This window comes from Delphinapterus leucas, chromosome 2, assembly GCF_059928025.1.
Source record: "Delphinapterus leucas isolate spDelLeu-1000000601 "Yukka" chromosome 2, BTC_Dleu_Yukka2, whole genome shotgun sequence".
In the NCBI taxonomy this organism is placed as follows: Eukaryota; Metazoa; Chordata; class Mammalia; order Artiodactyla; family Monodontidae; genus Delphinapterus; species Delphinapterus leucas.
This window is the reverse complement of record NC_143130.1, coordinates 54,148,329-54,175,381: the sequence shown is the minus strand read 5'-3', so window position 1 is coordinate 54,175,381 and position 27,053 is coordinate 54,148,329. Positions and strand designations below refer to the sequence as shown.

Genomic DNA, 27,053 nt, shown 5'->3' with positions numbered 1-27,053 from the left:
TTCTTTTAGTCTGAGCAACTTCCTCTAGTATTTCTTGCATGGAATGTCTGCTAGGAACAAATTCTCTGTTATTGCTTATCATAGAATATCTTTATTTCACCTTTGTTTTTGAAGGATAGTTTTGCTGAATATAAGATTATTGGTTGACAATTCTTTCAGCACTTTGAATATGTCATCCAACTGTCTCTGGCCTTATTGTTTCTGATGAGAAGTCAGGTGCTAATCTTATTGGCACCTTGTACATGATGAGACATTTTTCTCTTACTGCTTTCAAGATTTTCTCTTTTTCTTTGACTTTCATCATTTTTACCGTATGTCTGGGTGTGGATCTCTTTGTACTTATTCTACTTGGATTTTGTTGAGTGTCTTGGATGAATCATGTTTTTCATCATACTTAGCAAGTTTTCAGGCATTATTTCTTCAAATTTTTTTCTATTCCTTTCTCTTTCTCCTCTCCTTCCCATTGAATTATGTTGGTGTGCTTAATGGTGTCCCACATTTCTCTGAGGCTCTGGTCATTTTCTGCTTTTCTTCAGATTGTATAATCTCTATCAATATATCCTTATATTTGCTGAGTCTTTCTTCTACTAGTTTAAATATAGTTTTAGCTCCTGTAGTGAAACTTTCAGTTTTGTTATTGTACTTTTCAAATCCAGAATTTCAGTTTACTTCTTTAAAAAAAGTAATTTCTGTCTCTTTATTGATATTCTCTATTTGATGAGACATTGTCATTATAGCTTTCTTTACATCTTTAAGCATAGTTTCTTTTAGTTCTTTGAACATTTTTATTGTGGATGTTTTTAAGTCTTTGCCTGTTAAATCTGTCATCTGGGTTCTCTCACAGTCAGTTTCTGTGCCTGCTTTTTTTCCCTACATGTGGGTCACACTTTCCTGTTTCTTTTTTGTGTCTCATAGTTTTTGTTGAAAATTGGACATTTTATAATAATTTCAGGAACCTGGATACTGGTTCCTTATCACTTCTTCAGGTCTTCTTTTGTTGTTGTTTGCTTGTTTATTTGTTTAGTGATTCAGACTATTTTGGTGATGTCTTTTTTCCTTTAGTGCCACTCTCAGAGGGAGCAACCTGGGGCATATATGTACAGTCACCCTACATGACAGTGGTTTAATCGGGGTTCTCTTTGTCTCTTTCCCTAATCTCTCTATTAAGCTGTCTGCCTTTTTGGTATCACATCCAGCTGGTGCGCTTCATTAATTGCTGACTGATTGCTCTATTGTTTTCAACAGTGCCTGAGACATACATGGCTTTGCCGTTTGGCCCAACTAAATTCAGTAAGGGGTCATTTTTGTGGCAAGTCTCTGAGGTCTGTTCTAACCCCAAGAGGGCTCTCTTTTCCTGTTTTCTCTGATGAACTACCTGACCTGTCATTTATTGCTCTTTATTAAGAGGAGCTGCCAGCCGCATATTTGCTTATCGCTAAAATTGTTATTGTTTTCAAGAGTGCCTGTAGGCTTGAACTCCCCACACTTTATTTCAAATAATGCCAGTACTTTTGGGGAGAGCATAGAAGCTCTTTGATTTTATGGACTACCTCTGTATTTGGGGAAAATCTCTAAGCCACTACTCTGGACAATAGGCAGAGTTGGTAGTCTCTGGTCTTCTCAGCTTGCCTCTCCTGACATAGAATATCTGCCCTGCGAGCAAGCTTTTATGAGGGTGATTGGTGCCCCCAGTATTTTCCTGGGTTAGAACCTCCTTCTTATGAGGGGAGCTGGGTGAAAGAATGGAATCTTAACCTTTTAGATGCACTCATCAGGAAATTAGAGTCTTCAATTTGGACTGGAGGAGATGAGAAATGATGGTGGCCTACCCCTCCTGGTAAAGCACCATATCCTTTGATTGGCAGCTGAGGGGAGGAGGAGCTCTGCTTCTTTGTCATGTTCATCTGGAGTGGAGCTTCCATCAATCTGAGCTAGGATGGGAAGGAATGAGACAGTAGTGGCTCAAATGTCAGTTTTCACTCTTGTCCTGAAAGTGGAACTCATGGGCTGCAAGAAAAAAGTGGTCAGTTTGGGAACCACAGTTGTCATAAAATGGCTCTTTCATGCTGTGGCAGGAACTCTAGAAATCTGAGGTTAGCTTGCCGTGGCAGCATAGTTGTGAAGGTGATTGACTGAAATTGGGCAGCATTGAAATGGATCTTCTGGAAGTGCAGTCTATGATCTAAGATTCCTTGAAGACTTCTCAAAGCAAGAGAGGCCTACTGTTGGGCGTGACAGGGAGTGTGGGTTTTTTCTAATGCTGACCAGGGTAAGTGGCCCTGAAAAGGGGACATTCCAGAAAGAAAACTAATTGGTGTTATTCCCAGAGCTGGGAAACAAGTTGGTCATGGCAGTAGCAGCTGACCTCTGGATTCCTCTGGCTGGACTTTAATCTTCTCTCATGCAGCATCCAGGCAGGGAGTGAGTTGACCTGTGATGGGATCAGGGCCACAACTGGTGGGCTTATGTAGCTGCTGGTGCCCTGTCCAAAGCTCCTGCTGGGCATGTGTAGGCAGATATGATTTCAAATCAAAGGCATATCCAGAGCTGATCTCAGACCACTGTACTGATTGATGATGCAGTGTGGTCCCCATAGGTCAGGATCCTGCTACAAGTGATCAGGATTCTATGGTGGCAGAATTTGCCCTGGAAGATGGCTTGCTGGGCTGGTGACTTTATGTTGGTCTGCCCTTACAGGCTTCTAGAGCAGAAAATCAGTGTGATGGGTCTGGTTTCCAGGGATGCAGTAACTGGAATCATATCAGACAAAGAAACTGACCATGCACCTCGTGGAGGGAGGCATCCTCTCACAACAGGATGGCCCAAGGGCCACTCAGTACGAGCCAGTCTTGTGCAGTGGATGGTTGGCTCAGGTGTGCCAGGATCAGAGCAGAAGTGATGTGAGCCTGGCTCAGAAAGGACGTGCAATAAATATGGGTGAAAAGGACAAGAAGGTGGGGGAGGGAGGAGGTGAAGGGGCTATCCTGTCTCTAAAAGATAGGGCAGAGCAGTACCATAAAAAGAGAGAGCGTGTGACTCCTCTGAATGTCCTGAGGAGATACTGGGGCATCTCAGCTCCCAACATGTTGTCAGTGTCTGGACTTGCCATGTGGGAACGTTGTCTCTCAGGAATTGAATGCTGAGGTTGGTGGACTTATGGCTCATTGAGCTTCTTGTAAAGACTGTGCTACAGAGCTTAGGACAGTCCAAATGAGTTTGTCATAGGAGACCAGTGGCAGCAGATTAAAATAAATCACCCAGGATGTGGTGACACATTCAGATTAGGAGGCCATAGAAATGCTCTCTTATTAATCTCTGGATGACAAGGGCACTGCATGCATTGCAAAGCATGCTTACAGCATGGCCTCGGGTTTCACCCTGCAACTATCAAGCAGTCCTTCCACTACAACCCGTATGAAGACAGAAAAAGGCAAAAACATATTTAGAAAAATGAAGGAGATAGGCAAACTGTTGTCAAAATTGGCAAGGACTTTTCCACTAACTATAAAGAACAGTGGGCCTGGATTGGTAAGGGTAGTCAGTGGGCTTTTCAAAGTGGCCAAATACTACCTGTCTGAAAGAGAGCTGGAAGAAATATTTCCCCATCTCTTGTTTGTCCTTGGCTTTGAATTTTAGAAGATTTATGATACTTAGGAAACTTGTTGGCTGTCCCTCTTGGTTTGGCATTAGCCATTGTTTTATAGCCATTCTACAGCTAACTCCAGGGCAGCCCTGGAGGGAGGTATGGCGGGAGGTATGTTGCTGGTACTTTGTATCTAGCATTGCCCTGTGGACAGAAGGAGGCCTGTAGATCCCTATTTAAGTGTCCCGTCAGTTCAGAATGTACAGTACTGCTCCCTGGGGAGGTACAGGATCCCACCACAGCCTGGTAGAGCCGACTACACAGATGCCTACTGAACATCGTGCTTGTCTGCCTGTCCTCTAGTAGCAGGTCTGAGATGGGATGCTGACTGTTGTGATCAAGGGAGACCTGTTCACCCAAGTCTTGGTGCTGGCTTTAGGTAGACCTCTCCTCATTGCAATTTGAGTATGTACAGAAAACCCATTTGAGGGTCTGAGTTCAAATACTATAGCCTATAAGGGAAAGGATATGCAGAGAAAACATCTTTGGAAAGGATTTGTTTCAGGACCAGAATAAATTTTAGAAAACCGGTATCCTAATGGGATGTAAGAAGATAAGGCTTTACTAGGGAAAACAGTATGGAGTTTCCTTAAAAAAATAAAAACAGAACTACCATGTGATCCAGTGATCCCACTCCTGGGCATATATCCAGAAAAGATGAAAACTCTAATTTGAAAAGATACATGCCCCCCAATGTCAATAGTAGCACTATTTCTAATAACCAAGACATGGAAGCAACCTAAGTGTCCATCAAAAGGTGAATGGATAAAGAAGGTGTGGTGTATATATACAATGGAATATTCCTCATCCATAAAACATGAAACATTGCCATTTGCAGCAACACGGATGGACCTAGACATTATCATACATTATCATACTAAATGAAGTAAGTCAGACAGAAGGACAAATATTGTATGATATCACTTATATGTGGAATCTAAAAAATAATACAAATGATTTTATTTACAAAACAGAAACAGACTCACAGACATAGAAAACAAACTTATGGTTACCAAAGGGGAAAGGTGGGGAGGGATAAATTATGGGATTAACATATACACACTACTATATATAAAATAGGTAAGCAACAAGGATTTACTGTATAGCACAGGGAACTATATTCAATACCTTATAATAATCTATAATGGAAAATAATCTGAAAATACATATATATAACTGAATCACCTTGCTGTACACCTGTAACTAACACAATATTGTAAATCCACTATACTTCAATAAAAAAGAACATTTGGACCTAAACAGATGTCAGAAGTTATAAAAAAAGAAGATAGGACTTTAAGAAGCAAAAGCCATAAGAACTGCAGAATGAGATGTAAAAACAGTAAACTTAAAATAAAAGGGAACTGGTGAGATAATGAAAGCTTATAAAACTAGTTTGCTGTAGCAGAATTAAAATCTACAAGGGAGGCACTACGGAATTGAAACAACATTACACGTTTGAATTAGTGATGTAGAGAATAAATGTGACATGCTTCTTTGGGGGCAAAGGAAGGAAAGAATAGAGTGGTGAGAAAGGAAGTGATAGAAATGGGGTACAGAAAATGTAAGTCCAATTTTAGAATCTCTGTAGAAGGAACCCCTCTGCTCAAGTTAGGGGCATTCATCAAAGATTTTTAATGAATGAAGACTTTCTGGAAGGTTTAAAAAAATCTCAGTTTACCAGATAAAAGGCTTACTGTGTTTTGATCAAAATTCATATACATAGGCCCACAGTTATTTATTCTGGCAAAATTTGTGAATTATAAGAATAATAGGAAAAGTTATACCAGTATTCAAGCAGACAAAACAGGTTACTTAAAAGAAACAAAAATCTGGCAGGCCTGAGTTGTCCATGATACTAAGTCCTAGAAGACAGTGGAGCCAGGACTGCAGTGTTGGGACAAGAAGTGACTGTGCAGGCTTCCCTGGTGGCGCAGTGGTTAAGAATCCGCCTGCCAATGCATGGGACACAGGTTCGAGCCCTGGTCTGGGAAGATCCCACATGCTGTGGAGCAACTAAGCCTGTGCACCACAACTACTGAGCCTGCACTCTAGAACCCATGAGCCACAACTACTGAGCCTGCATGCTGCAACTACTGAAGCCCACGTGCCTAGAGCCTGTGCTCTGCAACAAGAGAAGACGCCGCAATGAGAAGCCCACGTACCGCAACGAAGAGTAGCCCCTGCTCGCCACAACTAGAGAAAACCCACGTGCAGCAACGAAGACCCAGTGCAGCCAAAAATAAATAAATAAATTTATTTAAAAAAAAAAAAGTGACTCTGCTCCAAGAATATGACACTCAGACAATTTGTTGTTCACCTGTGAGGGCACCTGATGCTCTTAGATATGTAAGAGGTTAGAAACCATACACCCTGCTTGTCCTTCTAGGAAGGATTTCTTTAAAACATAATTGCAGTTGATTATGAGCTGAAGCAAAATTAAAAGATTAGAAATAGGGAGGGCATGATATAAAGAGTTGATGTGGATGATTGAAACTGGTTTAACAGAGTTAAGCCTAACTAATTGATGCAAATACAGTTCCAAATGGAAAGCAATAATTAAAAAGTTAAGGGAAGATCAAAGACCTTCCCTTAAATGTAAGGGCTAAAACTATCATGGTCCTAGAAGAAAATATAGGAATAAATCTTTATGACCTTGAATTAGGCAATGGTTTCTTAGATATGAATGACATCAAAAACACAAGCAACCAAAGAAAATAAAGATAAATTGGATTTAATAAAAGTTAAAATATTTTGTGCTTCAAAGGATACCATCAAGAAAGTTAAAGGATAACTCACATGATAGAAGAAAATTTCTCCAAATCATATATCTGATGAGGGACTTGTATCTGGGATATATCCTATAATTCAACTATAAAAAGACAACTCAATTGAGAAGTAGACAAAGGACTTGAAAAGATAGTTCTCTGAAGAATATACATATAATTGGCCAATGATCACATGAAAAAATGCTCAGCATTATTAGACACCAGAGGAATGCAAATCAAAACCACAGTGAGATACCATTTCGTACCCACTTGGATAATTACAATAAAAAAGATGGACAGTAACAAGTGTTGGTGGAAATGTAGAGAAATTAGAACCCTCATATGGTGCTGCTGGGAATATAAAATGGTACAGACACTTGAAGAACAGGTTGGCAGTTCCTCAAAAGTTTAAGCAAAGGGTTACGACATGACCTAGCAGTTCTACTCCAAGGTATACACCCAAGAGAAATTAAAACATTTATTCACATAAAAACTTATACATGAATGTTCATAGGAGCATTAGTCACAATAGCCAAAATATGAAAACAACCCAAATGTCCATCAACTGATGAATGGAAAACAAAGTGGTATTCCATGCAATGGAATCTTATTTGGCAACAAAAAGGAATAAAGTACAGATACATGCTGGATGGATGAACTTTGAAAATATTTTCATAAGAGAAAGAAGCTAGAAACAGAAGACCACATATTAAATGATTCTATTTATATGAAATATTCAGAATAGGCAAACCTGTGGAGAAAGAAAGTAACTAGTGATTTCCTAGGGCGGGGGTGGTAGAGGACGAAATGGGAAGTGGTTGCTAATGGGTATAATGTTTCATTTTGGGTGATAAAAATGGTCTATTTGTGTCATCATGGTTGTGCAACTCTGAGAATATACCAAAAGCTATTGAATTGTATCCTTAAAATGGATGAATTGTATGGTATGTGAATCATATCTCAATAAAGCTGTTGTAAAAAGTAAGGAAAGGTGTAAAATACAAAGTACTTTAATAATATTCTGTACCTCAAATTTAAGAAATATTTACAAATCAGAAAAGTGGGGGACTTCCCTGGTGGCACAGTGGTTAAGAATCCATCTGCCAATGCAGGGGACATGGATTTGACCCCTGGTTCGGGAAGATCCCACATGCCGTGGAATAACTAAGCCCATGCACCATAACTACTGAGCCTGCTCTCTAGAGCCCGTGAACCACAACTGCTGAGCTTGTGTGCCACAGCTACTGAAGCCTGTGCATCTACAGCCCATGCTGCGCAACAAGACAAGCCACCACAATGAGAAGCCTGCACACCGCAACAAAGAGTATCCCCCACTCACAGCAACTAGAGAAAGCCCACGCACAGCAACAAAGACTCAACGCAGCCATAAATAAATAAATAAATAAATAAATAAAAGAAAAGTGGAAAGGAATCTGGGAGAAAAAAAGGGATGTTAAATTCTTCTCTGCCCAAAGGGAAAGCCAAAGTTCTACTATGTTCTTGACATGGAAAGAATGTTTCCTAAGATTGTAAGGATAGCTTATTGTAGAATTTCTTCCTAAGTACTGGAGATGATAAACTCAGTGAAATATAGCTCACATAGGAAAATAGAGAAAAGGAACTAAAAACATGACAGAAGATAAAAAATTATCATTTTTATAATAAATATAAAGGCATTAAAACCTTCTATTCAATGACAGAGACTCAGAAATGACACCGAAAAGTTATGGTAAAAGCATGGGTAAAGATTTAAACATCAAATACAATTAAAAGGTGATAGGGGGCTTCCCTGGTGGCGCAGTGGTTGAGAGTCCGCCTGCTGATGCAGGGGACATGGGTTTGTGCCCCAGTCCGGGAAGATCCCACATGCCGCAGAGCGGCTGGGCCCGTGAGCCATGGCTGCTGAGCCTGCGCATCCAGAGCCTGTGCTCTGCAACGGGAGAGGCCACAACAGTGAGAGGCCCATGTACCGCAAAAAAAAAAAAGTGATAAAATCGAGGAAATACTTATCATAGTACTACAAAAGTCTAATATTCTTCCATTTCTTCTTTCACTTATTTTAAAACTCTTTAGTGCTTGTGTCAGTAGCACATGTACTAAAATTGGAACAATACAGAGAAGAGTAGCATGGCCCCTGTGTAAGGATGACACACAAATTCATGAAGCATTCCATATTTTTAATCTAATTTTAAGAAAAGAAACAAATGAGCTTATTTACAAAACAGAAACAGACTTACAGGTATCAGAAACAAACTTATGATTACCAAAGGCGAAACATGGCAGGGAGGGTTAAATTAGGAGCTTGGAATTAACGTACACGCACTACTATATGTAAGATAACCAACAAGACTTTATAGCACAGGGAACTCTACTCAGTATTCTGTGATAACCTATATGAGAAAAGAACCCGAAAAAGAATGAATACATGTGTATGTATAACTAAATCACTTTTCTGTGCACCTGAAACTAACACAACATTGTAAATCAACTATACTTCAATTAAGTTAAAAAAATAAATGAAAGTAAATAAAATAAAATGAGGCTGTGGTAAGACCACTCCCCCCCTCAAAAAAACTATTTACTGAACATCTACTATGTGCTAGGCACTAGGTATGGGGTGATGAATAAACTGGCATGATTCCTGTTCTCACAGCTTCCTGTAGAGTGGAAGAGACTGTTATTAAACACAGGACAGTTAAATTATTTCAAATTGTGGTTAAGTGCTCCAAGGAAAAGAGAAGTGTGCTCTGGTGACTTAGGTGAAGGGGTCCAAGGACATCCTCATTGAGGAAACGGCATTTGAGTTGTGAGGACAAGTCAGTCAGGTGGCTGTTTGGAAAAGAATTTACCAAATGGAGCTATTGCATGTTCAGAGGCCAGGGTGTGGGGAGGAGATTCAGTGCTTGAACTCATGAAGGCCAGTGTGATTATGTGGTTGCTCCCTACTTGGACTTTAGGGGAAGCCACAGGACGACAGAGGGAGGCCACAGGAAATTGGGAGTGGGGGGTCTTAGTGAATTTGCGAGTTGGCGCAACGAGGGTTTCCATTCCCTCTGCTGTTTGGCTGGTTTGCTCATCCTGGTGGAGCCCAAGGCTACTTTACATGTGGAAGTCCAAGGAATGGCTGACGTGGCCATAAAGGAACCACTCACCTCTTGGTGACCCATTGGGGACATTGGAAGTTTGGGAGCCCCACTAGTAAGGGCGTCAGGAGAACTGCAGCCATGCTCAGATGAATGTGCCTTTCTGGGTAGGTTCTTTGGCCCTGGAGTGTCCTTGGCATTCGGGAAGGGGGTTCTTTGGGAAAGAGTCATAGTCTGGTGACTGGGTCTAGGCCAAAAGAGGAGCACTTGACTTATTTTACCACCTCTAGGTCTGCTGGTGGGTTATTTGAGCTCTCTCTCCATGTGTTAGGGGACATCTCGGGCTTCTGTGAAACTCAAGGGGCCTTTGGAGGAGTGAAGGATGTCTGATTGTTAACTGCTCTGGAAATATGTGGGCATCCAATATATTTGGAAGAACCCCTGACATCCAAGACAGAACCACAAATTTGTTTTCCCTAAGCTTCTAAAAAGAGGGCAAAGGATTTTTTGATCCTTTTGTTCCTTGTTTATGGACTTCATTCTCTCATTCACTTACATATTCAAAAATAACGACTGAAAGCCAACTACGTACGTACCAGGCACCCTGCTCAGTGTGGGAGATACAGAGGCGAGAAGGGCAGTCCCCACCCTCAAAACCCAGATACTTGTGGAGATGTATAGCCCATGATCCGAGGCTATGCTGAGCACTATCGGGTATCAGGGGAGGGGTGGAAGGAAGAAGCCTTCACCTATATTTTAGTTTTGTGTTGAAGCAATGAAGAGTTCCTGGTCCAAAGATATGATGGCCTGCCCTCCTTGCAAAGATGGAGGAATATCTGCGCTGTCTGAAGTTTCTTGTACTTCTTTGCCAAAGATGAAAGACTATCTGTCAAAAGAAACCATATCCAGGAACCCTGTGGGGGATTCCAGGTGCAGAAGACAAGTTGATTTCTTTTCAGGCTTTTGTTTGTCCTGTCTTGCTCTGGCCGAAACATGGCACATTAATTAATTTCTCTCTCCAAGCTGTGTATTTGGGGGATGTTCTTTTTTTCTCTTCCATCAATTTAGAAGATAAAATCATCAAGCTCCAGTAGGCTAGTGTAATCTTTCAGCAATAGACTTAACTGAAAAGTGGTGGTGAGAAGCACATGATAATTCCAAACATTTGCATTTGTTTTCTTGAATTTGCCAAATGTATCTTGATGGACCTCTGAGATGACTGTTCTTTCTGGGAATCACACGTTGTCCTGATTGTCCTGACTATGTGGCTATACACACTTCAACTCATGTGAAGGTGACCTGCCCAGTCCACACTTCTTAAGGCAAGAAAGAAGATGGGCATCTGTTATGGACTAAAATGTGTCCCCACTAATCTCTGTGTTGAAGTTCTAACCCCCAGCACCTCAGACTAGGAATGTGTTTGGAAATAGGGCCTTTAAAGAAGTGATTACAGTTAAATGAGGTCATTAGGGAGTCCTTGTAAGAAGAGGAAATTTGGACTTAGATGGGTAAAGAGGGAAGATCTGTGAAGATGAAGACAGAAGGCAGCCATCTGCAAATCAGGAAGAGAGGCCTCAGAAGAAACCAACCCTGCTGACACCTCAATCTTGGCTTCTAGTCTCCAGAACTGTGAAGAAATAAATGTCTGTTGTTTAAGCCACCCAGTCTGTTACTTTGTAATGGCAACCCTAGCTGGCTAATGCAGTATCTTTTACGGGAAACATTTAATATTTAATAGAGGTTGAGACAAGGTTTTAGACTGATGTGAAATAAACCAGAAAACGCAGCCATCTGCCTTACCTTCAGGGAAACCTATGACAGCCAGTGTGAAACATTCTTACTGGAATAGGCCCAGTGTCTTTGTTAGATGGTGCTACCTTGCATTTTCCATTTTTCCTGCTTCTTTTTTTCTGGTTGTACAGCTCTGCCCTTTCCTGATACAATGAATAGTGCTTTTCTTCCTTCTCTCCTTCCAGTTGGAAGCCTGCTTTCCCTAGGAGTCTGGGCTGTTTCCTTGACGATTCTTTCATCTGTGGGGTATTTATAGGACTGTTAAAGTTTTACATGCTTCTCTCCCTCCCTTGAGGGGAGCACCCAGCGCCCAGCCAGCCACAGATTCAGGGTTTGACTGGCACCTCTTGAACAATTACCGTCTTTTCTCAGTTGGTGTGAGGTGGACGTATTAGAAGCCTTGTTCTTCCTTGCCGGCAGTCTGTGACTGGACAGGGAGAGTGGTAGAAACCGAGTGAAGATGGCAGTCTTCCGTGGGCCTGGGTTTTCTTATTGGATGTGTGAGTTTTTTCCATCTCAGGCTTCCCTCAATTCTAGTATTTTCCAGCAGTGTTCCTGTTTCTCTCCTCCCCAGACCTCACCAAAGTCTGTACCATTTCCTCACCTCTCACTTTTTTCCCTTCGCTGGCCTGGTTTCCGCTCCCCTGTCCTCAGCAGCACTCTCCGTAAGACCCACCTGGGTCTGGACCTGGCCCTCTGCTGTGCTGGAGGAGCTGAGCAGCCCCTCCTCCTGAGACTTTATTTTCCCTGCTCCTGTGACGCCGTGCTCTGCTTTCCCTGCACCTCGCCATCTGCCCCCCGCTTGGTTCCATTTCTTCTCTCCAGTCATGCAGTTTGGAGGTCCCGGAAGGATCGGTCTGGGATCGTTGCTTCCTAGATGCCTATCTCTGATCTCGCCTTTGCTTTTGAGCGCCAAGCCTGCACACTCGACAGCCAACTTGACCTCTCCACTTGGGTACTTTAAAAGCACCTGAGGGCTTCCCTGGTGGCGCAGTGGTTGAGAGTCCGCCTGCCGATGCAGGGGACACGGGTTCGTGCCCTGGTCTGGGAGGATCCCACATGCTGCGGAGCGGCTGGGCCCGTGAGCCATGGCCGCTGAGCCTGTGCGTCCGGAGCCTGTGCTCTGCAGCGGGAGAGGCCACAACAGTGAGAGGCCCGCGTAACGCAAAAAAAAAAAAAAAAAAAAAAAAAAAGCACCTGAAACTAACAAGGCCAAAACTTGCAGTGCTTTTTTTTCACACCTGGCCCTGTTCCAGGGGTCCCTAATTCAGTGGTTAGCACAACCATACAAACCAGGAGTTATACTTGATAGCCCTTCGTTACCCACCCAAATATCCCCAGTATTCTTGGCCTCACCCTCTAAGTACCTTCTGAATCTATTTGCTTCCTTTCACCGGCAGTTGCCCCCTTTGTCTAGCTGTGGTCCCTATGTACCTGAGCTCCTGTAGTGGTCATCCAACTAGTGTCCCCACTTCCATGTCCCCCTGGAATCTGTTCTACTCATAACAGCCAGGGTGACACATTGGAAACACGAGCCCTAGATGGCTTCCCACTGCTCTGGGGTTAAAGAAGAAAACCCTGAGCACATTGCATTTGACCCTTCAAGTGTGCCCCTGCCTTATTGCTCAAGCCTCTTGGCCAGCCACACTCTCTCTGGCTCTTGGATCCCTGTGGTTTCTAGAACATGCCATGCTTTCTTCTGTCCCCAGGGCCTATGTACCTGCTGTCCCCACTGCCTGGACTGCTCCCATCTCCTCTCTTCTCACTGCCACTGATTAACTGTTGCTTATCCTCCTAATCTTGGCCCTAGTGTCACTTCCTGATGGAACCCAATCTAAATTGGAACCCCCTTCTTTTTATCCTGTCATAGTATTATCTATTCTTTCTTGCAAACATTTGTTATATTTGTAATTTTTATATATTCATTTGTTCATTTGATTAATGTTTATTCCTCCTAGGTGGTCACCTACATTACCTAGCACATAGTAGGTTCACAATTCAATATTTGGTGACCAAATGAGTATCTTCCCACCTCACCCACAGACTTTAGTGCCTGGTTGCTTGGTGCCCACGTGGCTCTGACCATGGGTGGAAAGGTCTGGCAGGGCCAGCTCAGCCTTCTTACCCCTGGTCCTGCTGCCTCCCAGGGTGGGGGGGTGTGTGGGACACCTCCTGCCTAATGAAGGGACTGATTTTGGACTCCAAGGTTGATCAGTTCTTCATTCAGCATCTTAACCACAAAAAACCCTATTTTCCACCTTTCTTTGTAAGGAATTTACATGAAAAAAATATGCCTTTTATAAAAGTGACTTGGCCTTGGGGGAAGTTATTTAAAGAATTCATACTTGGAGTGCAAAACTTATTTTTTTCCTTTAAAAAAAAAAAGAGAGAAGGCCATTATTTTTCAAGGATATTGGATTTATGCAGCTGCCAAAAGTTCACCTGGCTGGGAGTGCTTCTGCACATGTGGAACCATCGTTTCTAGTTGAAAAGGTAGTTTTTTGTTTGTTTGTTTGTTTTTAAATAAGCAGACCCTTTGGTTGAAGAAAATAAAAGTGATCAGAAAATAGTTTTTTTGGACCTGATAATTTTCTTGGAAAGCATGTTGTTTGTCTGTGTGTGTGCAAACTTAAAAATGAGACTTGTTGTTCATGCTTCCTCCTCCAGTACTTTCCCCATGTTGACTATGAATCTGTAAGGTGCTGTCCTCGGGTCTTTGGATGTGGCAGTGATAGGTTGTTGGGAAATCTATGGCACACAATGATGCTTGCGTTTCCTTCACAGGGCACCCCATTGATTGGTTTTCGTTAAAGATGACTCAGAATGAAGGGCAGCGTTCCTATGGCAGGGTTCTGCAGTGTGGAAGTGCATATCCAATATCTTAATATTTCCATGGTGAAGAAATAAATCCTTATTTCTAGAACTGGGAGGAGTCCTTGAAGCTTGAATGAAATATAGGAATTAGTTCTAGGACTGACCCTCTCATTTTAGGCTATATCAGTTTGTGTCTAGTTAGGAAAACAGAAACTGTGCTAGGTATTTCTAATTATGAGATTTAACACAGGGAATTGGTTACATCAGTGTCAAAGTCTGAATGAGCAAAAGTGGAGCTGAGGTAACCCAGGTAATAGCTATCACCCCAGGGCTGGGGAAAGAAAAGAGAAAAAGTGGCATTTCCAAGACCACAGAACTTGCAGCAGTGGTCTGTGGGGCTGGGGCTCAGACCTGTGAGGGACATCAGACCATCAATGAGGTACAGCCAAGCAGGTGTCTCTATGGATGTACCTCTGAGGGAGATGAGGAGGCTTGGCTGGGAGTTCCCCAGGAGCTGGAGGCTAGAGCCACAGCTACCCAATACTGCTGGAACAATGCCACCCTGAGCTGAAACACAGGAGCCCATTCTCCCCATCTCCTGCCTTCCAGTCTCCCTCCAGCGCCCCCTGTTGGCAGAGCTGAACAGGAAGCCAGCTAGCAAGGGAGTCCAGGAAATAGTTTACAGGCCCCCAACCCCAGAGTGGAGCACAGAAGAGAGGGCTGGGAGAAAAAGGGCAAATAACTGGTGCACAGGAAATGGATACCTTTCTGTTAAGTGGCACCTTCAACGGCATCAAGATCAGGCCCAGGTGAATTTTCAGAGTTCCCAACTCCCACCCTGAAGGTATTTTTATTACATCTCATGGCTGCTTATTTTGGGAGAGTTAAAGACAAAAGATAGTGGGGCTATTGGACATGCAGTTGAAACCACACATCTTACCATTTTTCATGCTGTGGCAGCGGTGGCTTTGGTTCCTTGAAAATGGGTTGGTGTGGCCATGGCGGGGGTGTCTGTACACAGAAATCTTGCTTGTGGCGACAATTGGTCTCTCCTCCAAGGATTGTGACTGTCTGTTTTCCATCTTAATGAGAAACATTTGATTTCCATTCTTCTATCCTGTGTAAAATGTCATTAATGTTTCATGGTTTAAATAGCTGATTTCATGTACAGTCATGTTTTGTGTTCTATCATATTTCTGATGATTAAAATATTCTGCCCTCTGGAATGTTGGGAAGTTACATTGGGATGTTGAGCAGGAGTTATAAGCCACTCCTCTTGAAACTGATATTTTTGTATAATTATAACTTATTGTTGCATGATTGAGGATGTCCTTAGAGAAACTCTTTCATGCCCCTACCCAGTCAGAAATGTCGAAGACAACAAGTTGATTGGTGAGTGTCTAGACTAGAGGTCCTGATCAGACCCTGTAGGGTGCATACAAGAATCCACTATTGGTTCTGGGTCATGCATGCAAAGTTTAAAAATTAGCATTTAGACCCTAATAGTTAACAGCAATAATAGTAATGTAATAATAAGTATAGAAATAAGACTAGCAGCATCATTTGAGTGTGCTTATTATATACCTGACCCTGTGTTAGTTTCCCCACATCCACCCTAAGAGAGCAGAATAATTATCCCATTGTTTTAGAGATGAGGAAGCTTGCCCCTGGCCACCCCAGCACGAGCAGACTCTACCCAGCTCTGTTGGATGTCACAGCTGGGCTCCTCACAATTAGAGTTGTCCCCTCCTCCTTAGGTGGAGGGAGTACTGTGTGAGAATTCAATTTTAGGGCATTTAGGTTAAGTTCCTTGACACTTAATCTTGTTATTAATTAGGAATTTCAAAGAGTTAAAAAAATTCACTCAATTAAGTGTAATTCTCGAATGTTATGTTCCTACTATGCACCAGGCAGTGCTCGGCGCTTTGGTGGGTCCAGAGGGTGATGTTTGGGTCCTTAAGCTCACAGTCTAGCCCAGAAGGCGAGCATAGACCCATGTTAGACTATAACATGGATGGGAGTTTGGAGTTTGCAGGATTGCTGGGGAGCAGGGGATTCAGGGGGCACTCCAAGCACCTCAGAGTTGGCTGTCCAGGTCCTCCACCTGCAGTGGGCCATGGCAGGGGTGGGGGGCGGTCACTTGGGCAAGCTGCATGGACCCCAGAGCTCCAGTCTCCTGCTTAGTCTGGTCTGAGAGGTTTTACTGTTCTCATGGCTACTTCTGTTTTCTAGTTTTGAATTAGTTTTCGATGTGGTAGGTACAGAAAAAAGAAAAGTCCCATCCACGTGTCCTGCATGGCAGCCCAGCCAGTTCAGGCGGGGGAGCTGTAGACCCTTGTGCTTTGGGTGGGCTGTGCCACCGAGTGAACAAGGGGACCCTGCCTGCCGAGCAGCACCCCTCTTATTCCGGAAGCCAGTGTCACCATCTGTGCTCTCACCTCTTCTTTCTAACTCAGACCACCTGTCATCCCCCTTTCTTGGTTCTGCTGCCCCACTCTTGCCCTCCTGTTATGTTGGCTGCTGGGCCCTTGGTCCTTCTGGGTGCTCTCACTGCCCCCTCCCCTGCGAACTGAGGGATCACTTGAGGCTGCCGACTTGGAACACGCAGTGGAATTTCTTTGGAATTCCCTTTGATGAGTGTTTTTAATTTTCTGTCCTTCAGTGTTATAGAAGGGACTGAGGGATCACTTGAGGCTTCTGATGGGTTTGCCTTTGTCCTGCCCACTAGAGAGCTGGAGAAAACCCATGGTTAATGCAGCTAAAAGAATACGTGATTCTGGACTCTTCCCCGGGTTCTGGTTGTCCACCGTGCTAGTGTGCCCAGGTGGGGACGTTCTTGATCTGGACCTTGAGTGCTGTGTGTGGGAAATGTTTATTTTTCTGTCTTGAATGACAAGTTCAGGTTAAGTCTGCATCTCCCTGTTGACTCTGTAAGCATGTTTGACACCTGCTACCTAGTTCCTAGTGGTGGAGACTCGTCGTTGTCTTCTCAGCCTGAAGAGCCCAGTGCCCTTGGGAAGCTGTCTCCACTTCCTCCACCATGTCTGCTTTCCCTCTAATTTGCTTCTGCAGCTGGCAGTGCTCCTTTGGCACAAAGAGTAACCTGAGGTCTTCTCTGGTGATGACATTATAGAATCAGACATGCAAGGATCCTCCTTGTGCAGCGGGACGTAGAGTAATTTCAGGGCTGGCTTCTACCGTTTGAACTCTCACACCAAACATTTTGTGATTTATGCATTGGTTTTCCCTAGTGAATACCTAAATACTCTATTGTTGTTAAACTAAAGAAGTATCTATACTATATAGAGCTTGGCAGTTCATAACTGAGCTTATTTTTTACTTTACCAAGAGCAAAACTAACAACTACAGGAAATTATGTATTTGCTCAGCATTTTCATCAGTCTGCAAACTCTTAGAATAAGTAATATATAATTTGAATATGCTAAAAGTACAACATTTAGAATACCATTGTTTTCTTCCTTGTCTTTTTCTCTCCCGCATCTTGTTCCAAACAAGATTCAGGGTAACTTGCATAAACACACACAATTTTCTTTTTTAATGGATAATTGAGGCAAAAGGAAAATAAATGTAAGAAAAATATGAAGCCAGAGATTGAAAATCTACCACGTCAGCACCAAGCCCCAGCAATGTGCTGGCAAAAGAAACTGCTGGGCTGGACTTGGGAATGATCCCCAGTGTCTGTGACAACAGGAGAGGGCCTGGGGCCTTGCAGGTTGTTGTCTGTCCTCATCAGTGGGGTGAGGGCCACCTCCCTTGTTCCCACAGTGGAGGGAGACAGCTAATGACCAAGTGAGCTTGGAGGGCCCCCAGGTGGCTGCACGCCTGCCTGGCCTGAACTTTGACTTCTCCTGTGAGGTCTAAATCCAGCACCCATGTTATTATGAAATTGGTGTTTTTCTTCTTGCTTTTCAATATGCTTATAATCTGTGAATATTTGTATTGATGAAACTTTGTTTATTAGGGTATATTTATGCAGTTCATGGAATTAAAGGTGAAAATAGATTATGATTCGGTTTTCCCCGTAGGAAAGGAAGAACCATCAGAAGTGATGGCTGTAGAGCTTTGCTGGTGGAGGTGTTGCTGGGAGCAGGGAGAGAAGAGGAGGGTGAGCTTCCCTCCCCCTCCACCCCTGTTCCCACCTGCAGGGATAGGGAATGCAGGTCCTCGGTCTCTTACCTGCTATTACCCAATCCAGGCTTTTGGACAGACTGTTGAGCATCTTTATTGTTTCACTGCAGAAAGAGTGGTGCCTTTGATGAGGGCTTGTTGCCCTAGACTTCACTGGAGTGGGTATTCAGTATGTGGCCCGGGCACCGCATTGCCTTTTGAAATCTGAAAAATTTTGATCTCCTGAAACCAACCTAGCAGTGGGGGTCTGAATCGAGGCTTGGGGCCTCTCCTCTTGTGCTTGGGACAGGACAGAGCCCTGGGGTATGTGGGGGTCACCAGCCAGCCTAGCGTGGTTGTGGCGTGACAGCCCCAGTTAGCAGTCCTTGGTGAGGGGGGCTCAGGTAAGAGCACACATGGCCCGGGAGCTGGCTGTGTAGTTGCTGCTGTTGCTCAAGGGCCTGGTGCGAGTGGAGGCCATCTGAGCGGAAGGAGCCGTCACTGAAGGCTGCTTCTCCTGGTCAGGCCCTGCAGCAGCCAAGTCGGTATACAGCATCTTTTCCCACTGAGTTTTCTGTGGCCTTTCCCATCCCCATGTTTTAAGTTCAGACAACAGCGAGGAGCATGTTCTCACCCAAAGCCAATGCAAGCGGGAGAGTCAGAGCTGCTGCGTGAAGCCTGAGTTCTAGGGCCAAATTTACCCCTGCCCAGTGCTTGACTTCAGCTTTGTTACGTGGGAAAGAGGGATTTCACTCTCTCATTCATCCATGTATTCATTCATTCACTCACTCAAGCATGCATTCATTCAGTGAGTGTTTATTTCGCAACGTGTGCTGGACCTGGGGCTGGGGGCAGTGAAAGGGACAGATAAGGTAGTTGTAGTGCAAACCCTTTAAAAACCACAGAGCAACTGACCGTTGTGTTTTACCTGTGACTGAGTGTTCTGGGCATATGTTAACGTGCAGCATTTTACCCTTTATGATACCCTGTTTATTAGCTCTCCAAGGTCCATCAGGGAGGGAGGGGCAGGTCTTGTTTGTTTCTACTTGAAAGGGTGATGCCCAGTGCATCATTTTGATGTGTGAAATGTCCAGGGGGTGATCTGCTCCTCTGGTGGGGAGTGCTGGGCTACCTTTCTTAGTACTCCCCTCTCACGTGTTTAAGCTCGCCATCTCCCAGAGAAATGTTAGTAGTGCATCCTTTAGACCCTGCTAAAAATGCAGCTCTTTTCATACAGGAACCAGAAAATATAGACATGGTGTGAAAACAAGCAGCCAGTGTGGGGAAGAGCTGCAGAGGAGTTCATGAGTTGGGATGCTGAGAGATGGGCAATAAATTCCAACTTTGGGAGGAGCTGAGGCACAGTTTGGCTTGTGGTCGCCTGGGAAAATGTGGGTGAGCTTGTTATAGCAAAGCTCCTGCTTGGGTGGCCCTTTAGTTCTGCTGCTTTAAAATGTGGCTGACATGGCTCATCACAAATTCCAAGATGGACAGGTTGGCCTGATCCAGGCAGTGAGCACCCGGCAGGCATGCTGAGCCCAGGATTTGGAGGTCACCCATGGTCCACCTTCCTCGTGTTCTGAGACGACCCATTGGTGAATGTGGGTGTAGGTCCAGAGAGAGATCCTCAAAGAGGGGCCTCTTTCATTTTGGCCATGTACAAAGGCAGTACCATCTGACACCTTACCTCTTATCTTAGAATAGACCCTGCCTTCCCGAATTCGATTCCTGAGGCCTGGAAGTCTCCATGGGAGGTGGGCCTGGCTTTGGGGAGGAGGGAACCACCCTGCAGGTTGACAAGACATATATATAGATTTATATCTGCTTCTCTCTACATCACTAAATAATCTTCACAGTTGTACTTTTCATGGCTGCCTGCTGTTTTACCATTGTTGGCTTTCTCTGTGGTTGGATTTTAGATTGTTTTCCAGTTTGTCTCACTGCACGGACCATTCTTGTTTGTACACTATGACCCATATTTCAGTTTTTTCTTATAGTATGCATCTTTGGTTCTGGAATGATTGGGTCACTGTATGAGGGCAGTTTGTGCATATATGGGTTGGGTTTACTGCATGGAAGTTGTAGCAGAGCTGGCTTCCGTGTGAGCTGGTATAAAGATGGAAAAAATCGCTATCAAATTAAGGAACTGCCTTTCTATTCACATTCGGATTCTGAAAGTGCACGTTATTCATACCAACCTTTGATGTTAGTCAGAGGCGTTTGCACCCACAAATCTGTATGTCAGTCCTCACATGGCAGCTTTGAGCGTCCAGACATCCTGACGTGGGCTCAAAATAATGACCGTAGCTGTTTAGCAAGTAAGATCTTCTAGGAAATCAGTTGATCTGAGGGGAGTCAGTGGAGAATTACTTACTGTTTACTAATACCTTCCCTGTGGTAAGGAAAGAACAAACTCCAATCTTGGCCTGGATGTGTGTGTCCTGTTTTTTTTTTTGAAATACTGCTTTTGTGCCTGCTAAAGTTTGTAGCTCCTTATTTGTGACTCTCGGCGTGGTCTCTGGACTGCCCTCTTCCAGGCCCCTGCTCATTGGCCCAGCAGTGGGTCATGGTGCTTTCAGAAAGCCTGGGGGCCTGTATCATTAACCCTACCCGCTGGGCCCAGGCTTCCTTTTCCTCCACAGACTGTGCTGTTCTCCCCGTTCCCTGCAGGGACAGGTTTTCTATTCTGTAATCTTTGGCCCCATCTGCCCCATCGCGGCCACAGTGGGCGGGCGTGACCCTTGTGACATCTGGCCCCCAGGCATGCAGGCTCAGCCTCGGCAGCAGAGGGCAATGGATGCTGGGCCTGGCCACTGGCCGGGGAAGACTGACCATTCTCTTGGGGAGGCTTGATGGAAGGCCTGTTCACTGCGTGGACAGGAAGCCAATACACTAAAGGGCTGCACAGATGTCTCTATTGTTTTCTAGAAAAGAAGAAGCCGAGGAGGGGCTGGCCGTCACGAGACTGGCGGGAGCGGAGGAATGCCATCCGGCTGACCACCGAACACACAGTGGAGACGCTGGTGGTGGCCGATGCTGACATGGTGCAGTACCATGGGGCCGAGGCCGCCCAGAGGTTCATCCTCACTGTTATGAACATGGTGAGTCCGGGACCAGCACCTCACCAGGGGTTTTGCTTCCTCTTGGACGAGCACTCTGCATGTGGGTGCTGGCCATCTTCTCCTGGCGGGGAGGGATGGGGACATACACAGCCTTGTGACCCCTGGGCAACATGGAGCGCAGGGGGCTGGGAGGTGCCCCCAGGGAGAGGCCTGACTCGCCAGCCTGGGCTGGTGTGGGGTCAGCGCCTGAGTCTGCTCAGTGATGGGAGTCTGTCTGCACTCCTCACCAGAGGCCTCCCAAGACCCTTTCTGTGGGTAAATGCCCCTCCAAGGGGATTCAACGCTAAGTCAGTCCCTGATCTAAGGAGCCAACAGTCTCATAGGAGGAATCAAGATCAGACTTTAATACAAAACAGAGCTTGTCGTGCGCAAGGAAGAGAGGTTATCTAGTTGAGGGAACCAAGGAAGCAACCTATGTCTACATCTGATTTGTTGAATGAGGAGTGAGGGAAACCTTCACTTGGTGGGTAGGTTGGGGAGGGACCTCATGCCTCAGATTTTAGATGCAGGTGGTTGTTTGCACAGAAGGACGTTTGTGTGCATCCCAACTCCACCCATCTATCCACTCTGTAACAAGCATTTTTGAAGACCTCCTGGCATTGTGTTAGTTGCTGGGGGGACAAATGCCAAAAGACCTGGTCCTTCCCTCAGGAGGCAGTGGTGTCACAGATGGATGGAGTGTCTGTGTTTCAGTAGACATCTCTGCAGGGAGCACTGGGGGCTGGGTGGAGGGCTGGGGAGTGATCACCCCACAGCATGGAGGCTTCATGAAAGAGCTGACCCTTCAACTGTGTTTGCCAGATGGGGGAGCGGTGGCAGGTCATGCAGGGGATGCCGCAGGAGCTGCATCTGGGGGAGGGCAGGTGGTGTGATGTGGCTGCAGTAGGGAGTGGAGCAGCCTTAATGTGGGGACGTGCATAGGGTCAGGATGTTGGCGGGAGGTAAGGCATCCCTAGGAGCGGAGCTGCCGACGGGGAGGGGAGAAACATGTCTGGAGCGAGGTTTGGAAGAGCAACCCCAGCAGCTGCACTTGGGTGGATTGGAGTGAGAAGGGCAAGAAGGAGCACTGGGAATGGAGTATGTGAGGAGAGAGGGTGTGAACTAAGGGGCAGGAGTGGGGATGGAGGAGGCATTCATGCAGAGAGGAGGATGTGCTGGGAGGAATGACCCACAGGACTTGGTGCCTGGCTTGGAGAGGCAGGAGGAGGAGGCGAGAGAAATCCAGGGGACCCCTGGGCTATAACCTGGGTGGCTGGGTGGATGGTGGGCCACTGGATGGGAAAAGAAGGAACAGAGCATTTGGGGACACAGCGAGGAGTTCTAGTCTGGACAGCCTGGCTTCGAGTTCCCCACGGGAGCTCAGGATGGAGGGCCTGGCTGGAAGTAGGGACTGGGGCTGATCGGCACACAGCTGGGAGCTGCAGCTGTTGGCGTGGCCAGCCATGTCCAGGTGGAGCACATCAGGGCGAAGAGAAGCTGCCCACAGATGGCCCAGTGGAGTGCCAGTCCCAGGGGGCCAGGCAGAGGATGGGGAGCTGGCAGAAGGGCAGACAGACTGGGCAGAGGTTGTCCCTAAGGAAAGAGGTGAGAGGTACAGGAAGGGAGTGGTTAACAATGCCAGATGCTGCAGCCAGGTCCCCGAAGGGATAGCTTTCGGGATTGTTGGGGGTGTCAGCTGGGTAGGGGCAAACTGAAATGAGACCAGGAAGTGAAGAAGTAGAAACAGCATCGCAGAAGATCTTGGCTGAGGGAGAAGAGAAAAGAGCCTCGCTAGGTGGAATCAGGGTCAAGGAGGACTTTGGAGAGGGAAAGGGGTCAGGGATTACAAGTGTGGGGTTTAGGCCCAGACAGGCCTGGACCAGGACTCCTGCTCTGAGCACAGAGCTGGCTGGCAGTGTCAGAACCGCTCTGAGCTGACTCCCCCTGCAGGAAGAGTAGCGAGGCAGGGGCTTAGCCACCCCGAGGGCCTTGTGCCTGGCTGCGAAGGCACGTAAGGCTCGTGGAAAGAGAGTGAGAAGAGAAGGCCAGTCCCTGGGCTGTGCTGCGGGGGGGTGAAAGATGGCTGAAGGCAGCCCAAGAGCAGGGAGGCTAGAGACATCGCCAAGGTCACACAGGAAGTCACTGGTGGGGCTGTGACCATCAGGCCAAGCCTGTCTATAACTGGCCACAGGGAAATATATGGTCGTGAACCCCATCCTGGGCTAATGGGGGTGGCGAGCCTCATGGCAGTCCTGGCCCCTGTGAAGACAAGGCTCTAGTGCTTTGACCTCTGTCAGGGTGACTTGCCAGTGCTTGCTTTCGGGACACGTATCAATTTGCAGGAAATTCCGTCTGTCTGGTCCACACGCCCTCAGACAGGCCGTGCTCTAAAGCTGAGGCTGCTTTGGTGGTGCATGGAGATTAGAGTCTTTAAGGTGAATTGCTGTTTGGACCCGCAGGCCTCCCTATAGGATGGGCTCTTCTGAAAAGCAAATGGAGATGTGGACCCCCTGTGGGACTGATCCAGGACTTATCTGTTTTCAAGACATGGGCACAACATGAGGCACTTGGTCACCCTCCCTTTCAAAGTCATCAACTCTGGGAGTTCCATTAACTTCTTTCCTTCCTCCCTCCCTCCTTCTTTTCCCCCTCCCTCCTTCTTTTCCCCCTCCCTCCCTCCCTCCCTCCCTCCCTTCCTTCCTTCCTTCCTTCCTCTCACTTCTTTCCTTCCTTCCTTTCTTTCTCTTTCTTTCTTCAGATTTTTAAAACTTGTGGTTAAAAAATACATACCATAAAATTTTCTCTCTCACCCACCTTTAAGTCTTCAGTTCTATGACATTTAGGTACATTCACATTGTTGTACAGCCATCATCACCATTCATCCCCAGAATTCTTTTTGTTTTGCAAAACTGAAACTCTGTACACATTAAACACTAACAGCCCATTCTCCCCTCGCCCAGCCCCTGACAACCAACCTTCTACTTTCTGTCTCTATGAATTTGACAACTCTAGGGACTTTATATAAGTGGAGTCACACAGTATTTGTTCTTTTGTGACTAGTTTATTTCACTCAGCATGATGTCCTCCAGGTTGGTCCATGTTTTAGCAGGTGTCAGAATCTCCTTCCTTTTGGCTGCATAATATTCCACTGTGTGGACAGACTACATTTTGTTTGTCTCTTCATCCATGGATGAACATTCGGGTTGCCTCCTCCTAAGGCTCTGTGCACAATGCTGCTGTGACCGTGGTGTACAGTCTGTCTCAGTCCCTGCTTTCACTTCTTTTGGGTATGGACCCAGAAGTGGAATTGCTTCTGTTAACGTTTAATGGTTCTTGTCCCTGATTTGAGAAATATTTCTGAGTTCCACATTTGCACAAGCCCGGGTCTCCCCGGTGGCTGATTAATGATGGGTTGCAGTGCTGCAGTTGCCCAGAGGAAGCCCAGGAGTGGGCTGCTGGGGCCTGGCTTGGCACCAGACTCTTTCACCTGTAGGTAATTTTATCTCATTTATATTTTTTGTCCAGGGCACAAGTCCAAAGAATAAACATTCATTACAAGAACTAAAGTAATAATAAGGCAAAGCTCCTAGTTTGACGTTTGCTTTCCTAATTTTATCATCTGGACAAGGGCAGCTATTTTATCACAGGCTGGGAGAGGGGTTGTACGTGGGAACATTGTTCTCCCCACGAGCCATGGGCTGTAAGGACTGAACTACAGGGGCTGAGTGGTGGTGATGCTTGGCTTTAATTTGACCCTCTTCAGTCCTCTTCAGCTGCTGGTACTATGATGTTGGAGGCTCCAGATCCCGCTGCTGAGGGCAGATCTGGGGCCATTCACATTAATTTTGGATTTACATGTTTCTTAATGAGGCCTACCTAATAAGAGCAGTGGCACTTTGGTGAAGGGCATGTGGCATTTGTACACTGACACTTAGCCCTTCAGTCATCTGCCCTTGGAGTTTCTTGGCCAGTCTGATGAGGCCAGAAAGCAAATGAAAGCAGAGTGTCTGATCCACTCACAGACTCTCACTACTGGCAACCTGTTTCTGTTGCTCTAGCTGTGGGTCGCTCTTCAGCATATTTAAAAACAAGTTACATTCAAACAATGCACTTTACTTTAAACGAGGCCGCCCTCCACCATCATCACCGTCCTTCAATTTCTCAAACTCTAGTGTAGAAAATCCAAAGAATTCTGTCCTGCCTGTGGCTGTTTCAGAAAAGGAATTTCTGTTAGTAAGATCATCTTTAAGCCAGGCGGATGGGAAAGGATTGTGGCTGGGCCAAGGAGCCCTGTCATTAGACAGGGCCCCCGGGTGCAGCCAGCAGGAAGGTGAGGCCAGCCAACCCCTCTTTTTCCTGTCGGACAGTGTTTTCTGTGGCTGTGTAGGACTGAAACAGCTCTGTCTCCTTAGCTCCTCTGGATTTGGAAGGAAATCTGCTGGAGTGGTTGCCACCTTTATTCCAACCAGTTTCTCTCCAGCATCATCTGGTGCCAGTGTCCAGGCGCCCACCCCTCCCTGCCCTCCCACTTGGGTCTCTGTGGGCAGGGGACCGACTCAACTCTTATGTGCCACTCTGACCCCAGGAGCTAAACACAGACAAGTCCCTGTCCCCAAGGCAGGCCAGGGGGCTTGTGGGACCTATGTGTGTTGTAGCACATCCACAGCTGGGAGAATTTGGTGTCAAGTGCTCACAGTTTTTATAGCATCTTATAGTTGTGGTGTATTAGATCTATGTCAATCAGTAGCCCAATGGCCCATGTTTGAGAGGAAGGAAGGAAGTGTGTTTGTGATGCACTGACCAGTCCAAATGGAAGCTTCTTGATTTCATGTCACTTCCTCCTCATACCTGGTGGATTTTATCATTCTCATTTTACAGTAAAGGAAAGAGAGGCTTGTGGGGAGTACAGGGTGCAGACTCAGTGAGTACTTAGCAGGGTGAGGACTCAGGCCTGGGCTGAGGGACCCCTGTACCACCTTGTCAAGGTGATGAGCATATCTCAAATCTGCCTTTTCTCTCCATCTCCACCCTGGACTGACTGTCATTATTTTTTACCTCGACAACTGCAGGAGTTTTCTTGCTGGGCTCCTCACTTCCATTTTCTCCCCCCTTGAATCCTTGCTGTAGAATGGCCAGCAAGATATTCTTCCAACAGGATTAGGACCTTGTCACTAGGCAGTTCTGAGACTCTCTGTGGCTTTCATCATTGTGGATATGGAAATCCTTCCCCTTCTGCACTCCCAGACCCTGTGGCTGGGGTCCGCCTGCTTCTCCTGGGCTTCATTCCTTTCTCCACGTTAGCACAGACTCCTGCCATGTGGGCCACCATTTCTCAGGGGCCCCAGCTCCTCTCTGACTTGTGGTAACTCTTGGTCAGGAATGTTCTTCACCCCGCTTCATACATGGCTAGCTCCTCTGTCTTTTAGGTCTCTGTGTAAATGTCCCCTTAGAGGGGCTCTCCTTGCTGACTCCTCTGAGAAGGCCACCTGTTTTCTTTATCATAGCAGTCTGGTTTTTACTTGGTGGTTCTTATCTTGATTTATAATTCCACATTTATTTCCTTTTTAAAAATCATCTTGCTGCGGAGTTTTTGTATGCTATTGAATTTAAGCTGGTATAAAATCAGAGTGCTATAACGTTAGGATGTTAAATGTAATGCTCATAGTAACCACAAAGAAAATAGCTATAAAATATACATAAAAGGAAATGAGAAGGGAATTAAAAA

General features: G+C 45.6%; 1 protein-coding gene and 1 non-coding gene across 4 annotated transcripts in view; both read left to right on the top strand.

Annotated features, from left to right (window-relative positions):
* The window catches only part of ADAMTS17 (ADAM metallopeptidase with thrombospondin type 1 motif 17), a 359,591-nt gene that overhangs the window by 48,613 nt on the left and 283,925 nt on the right, over window positions 1-27,053 (top strand). For all 3 annotated transcript variants that reach the window (XM_022598898.3, XM_089906892.1, XM_089906891.1), the window contains exon 4: window positions 21,156-21,328. In XM_022598898.3, coding sequence (XP_022454606.1) covers window positions 21,156-21,328 — 173 coding nt within the window. The remainder of the gene's footprint in view (window positions 1-21,155; window positions 21,329-27,053) is intronic.
* LOC115803932 (U6 spliceosomal RNA) lies at window positions 8,484-8,590 on the top strand. Its single transcript, XR_004024740.1, has one exon. It is a non-coding gene; the product is annotated as a U6 spliceosomal RNA (small nuclear RNA).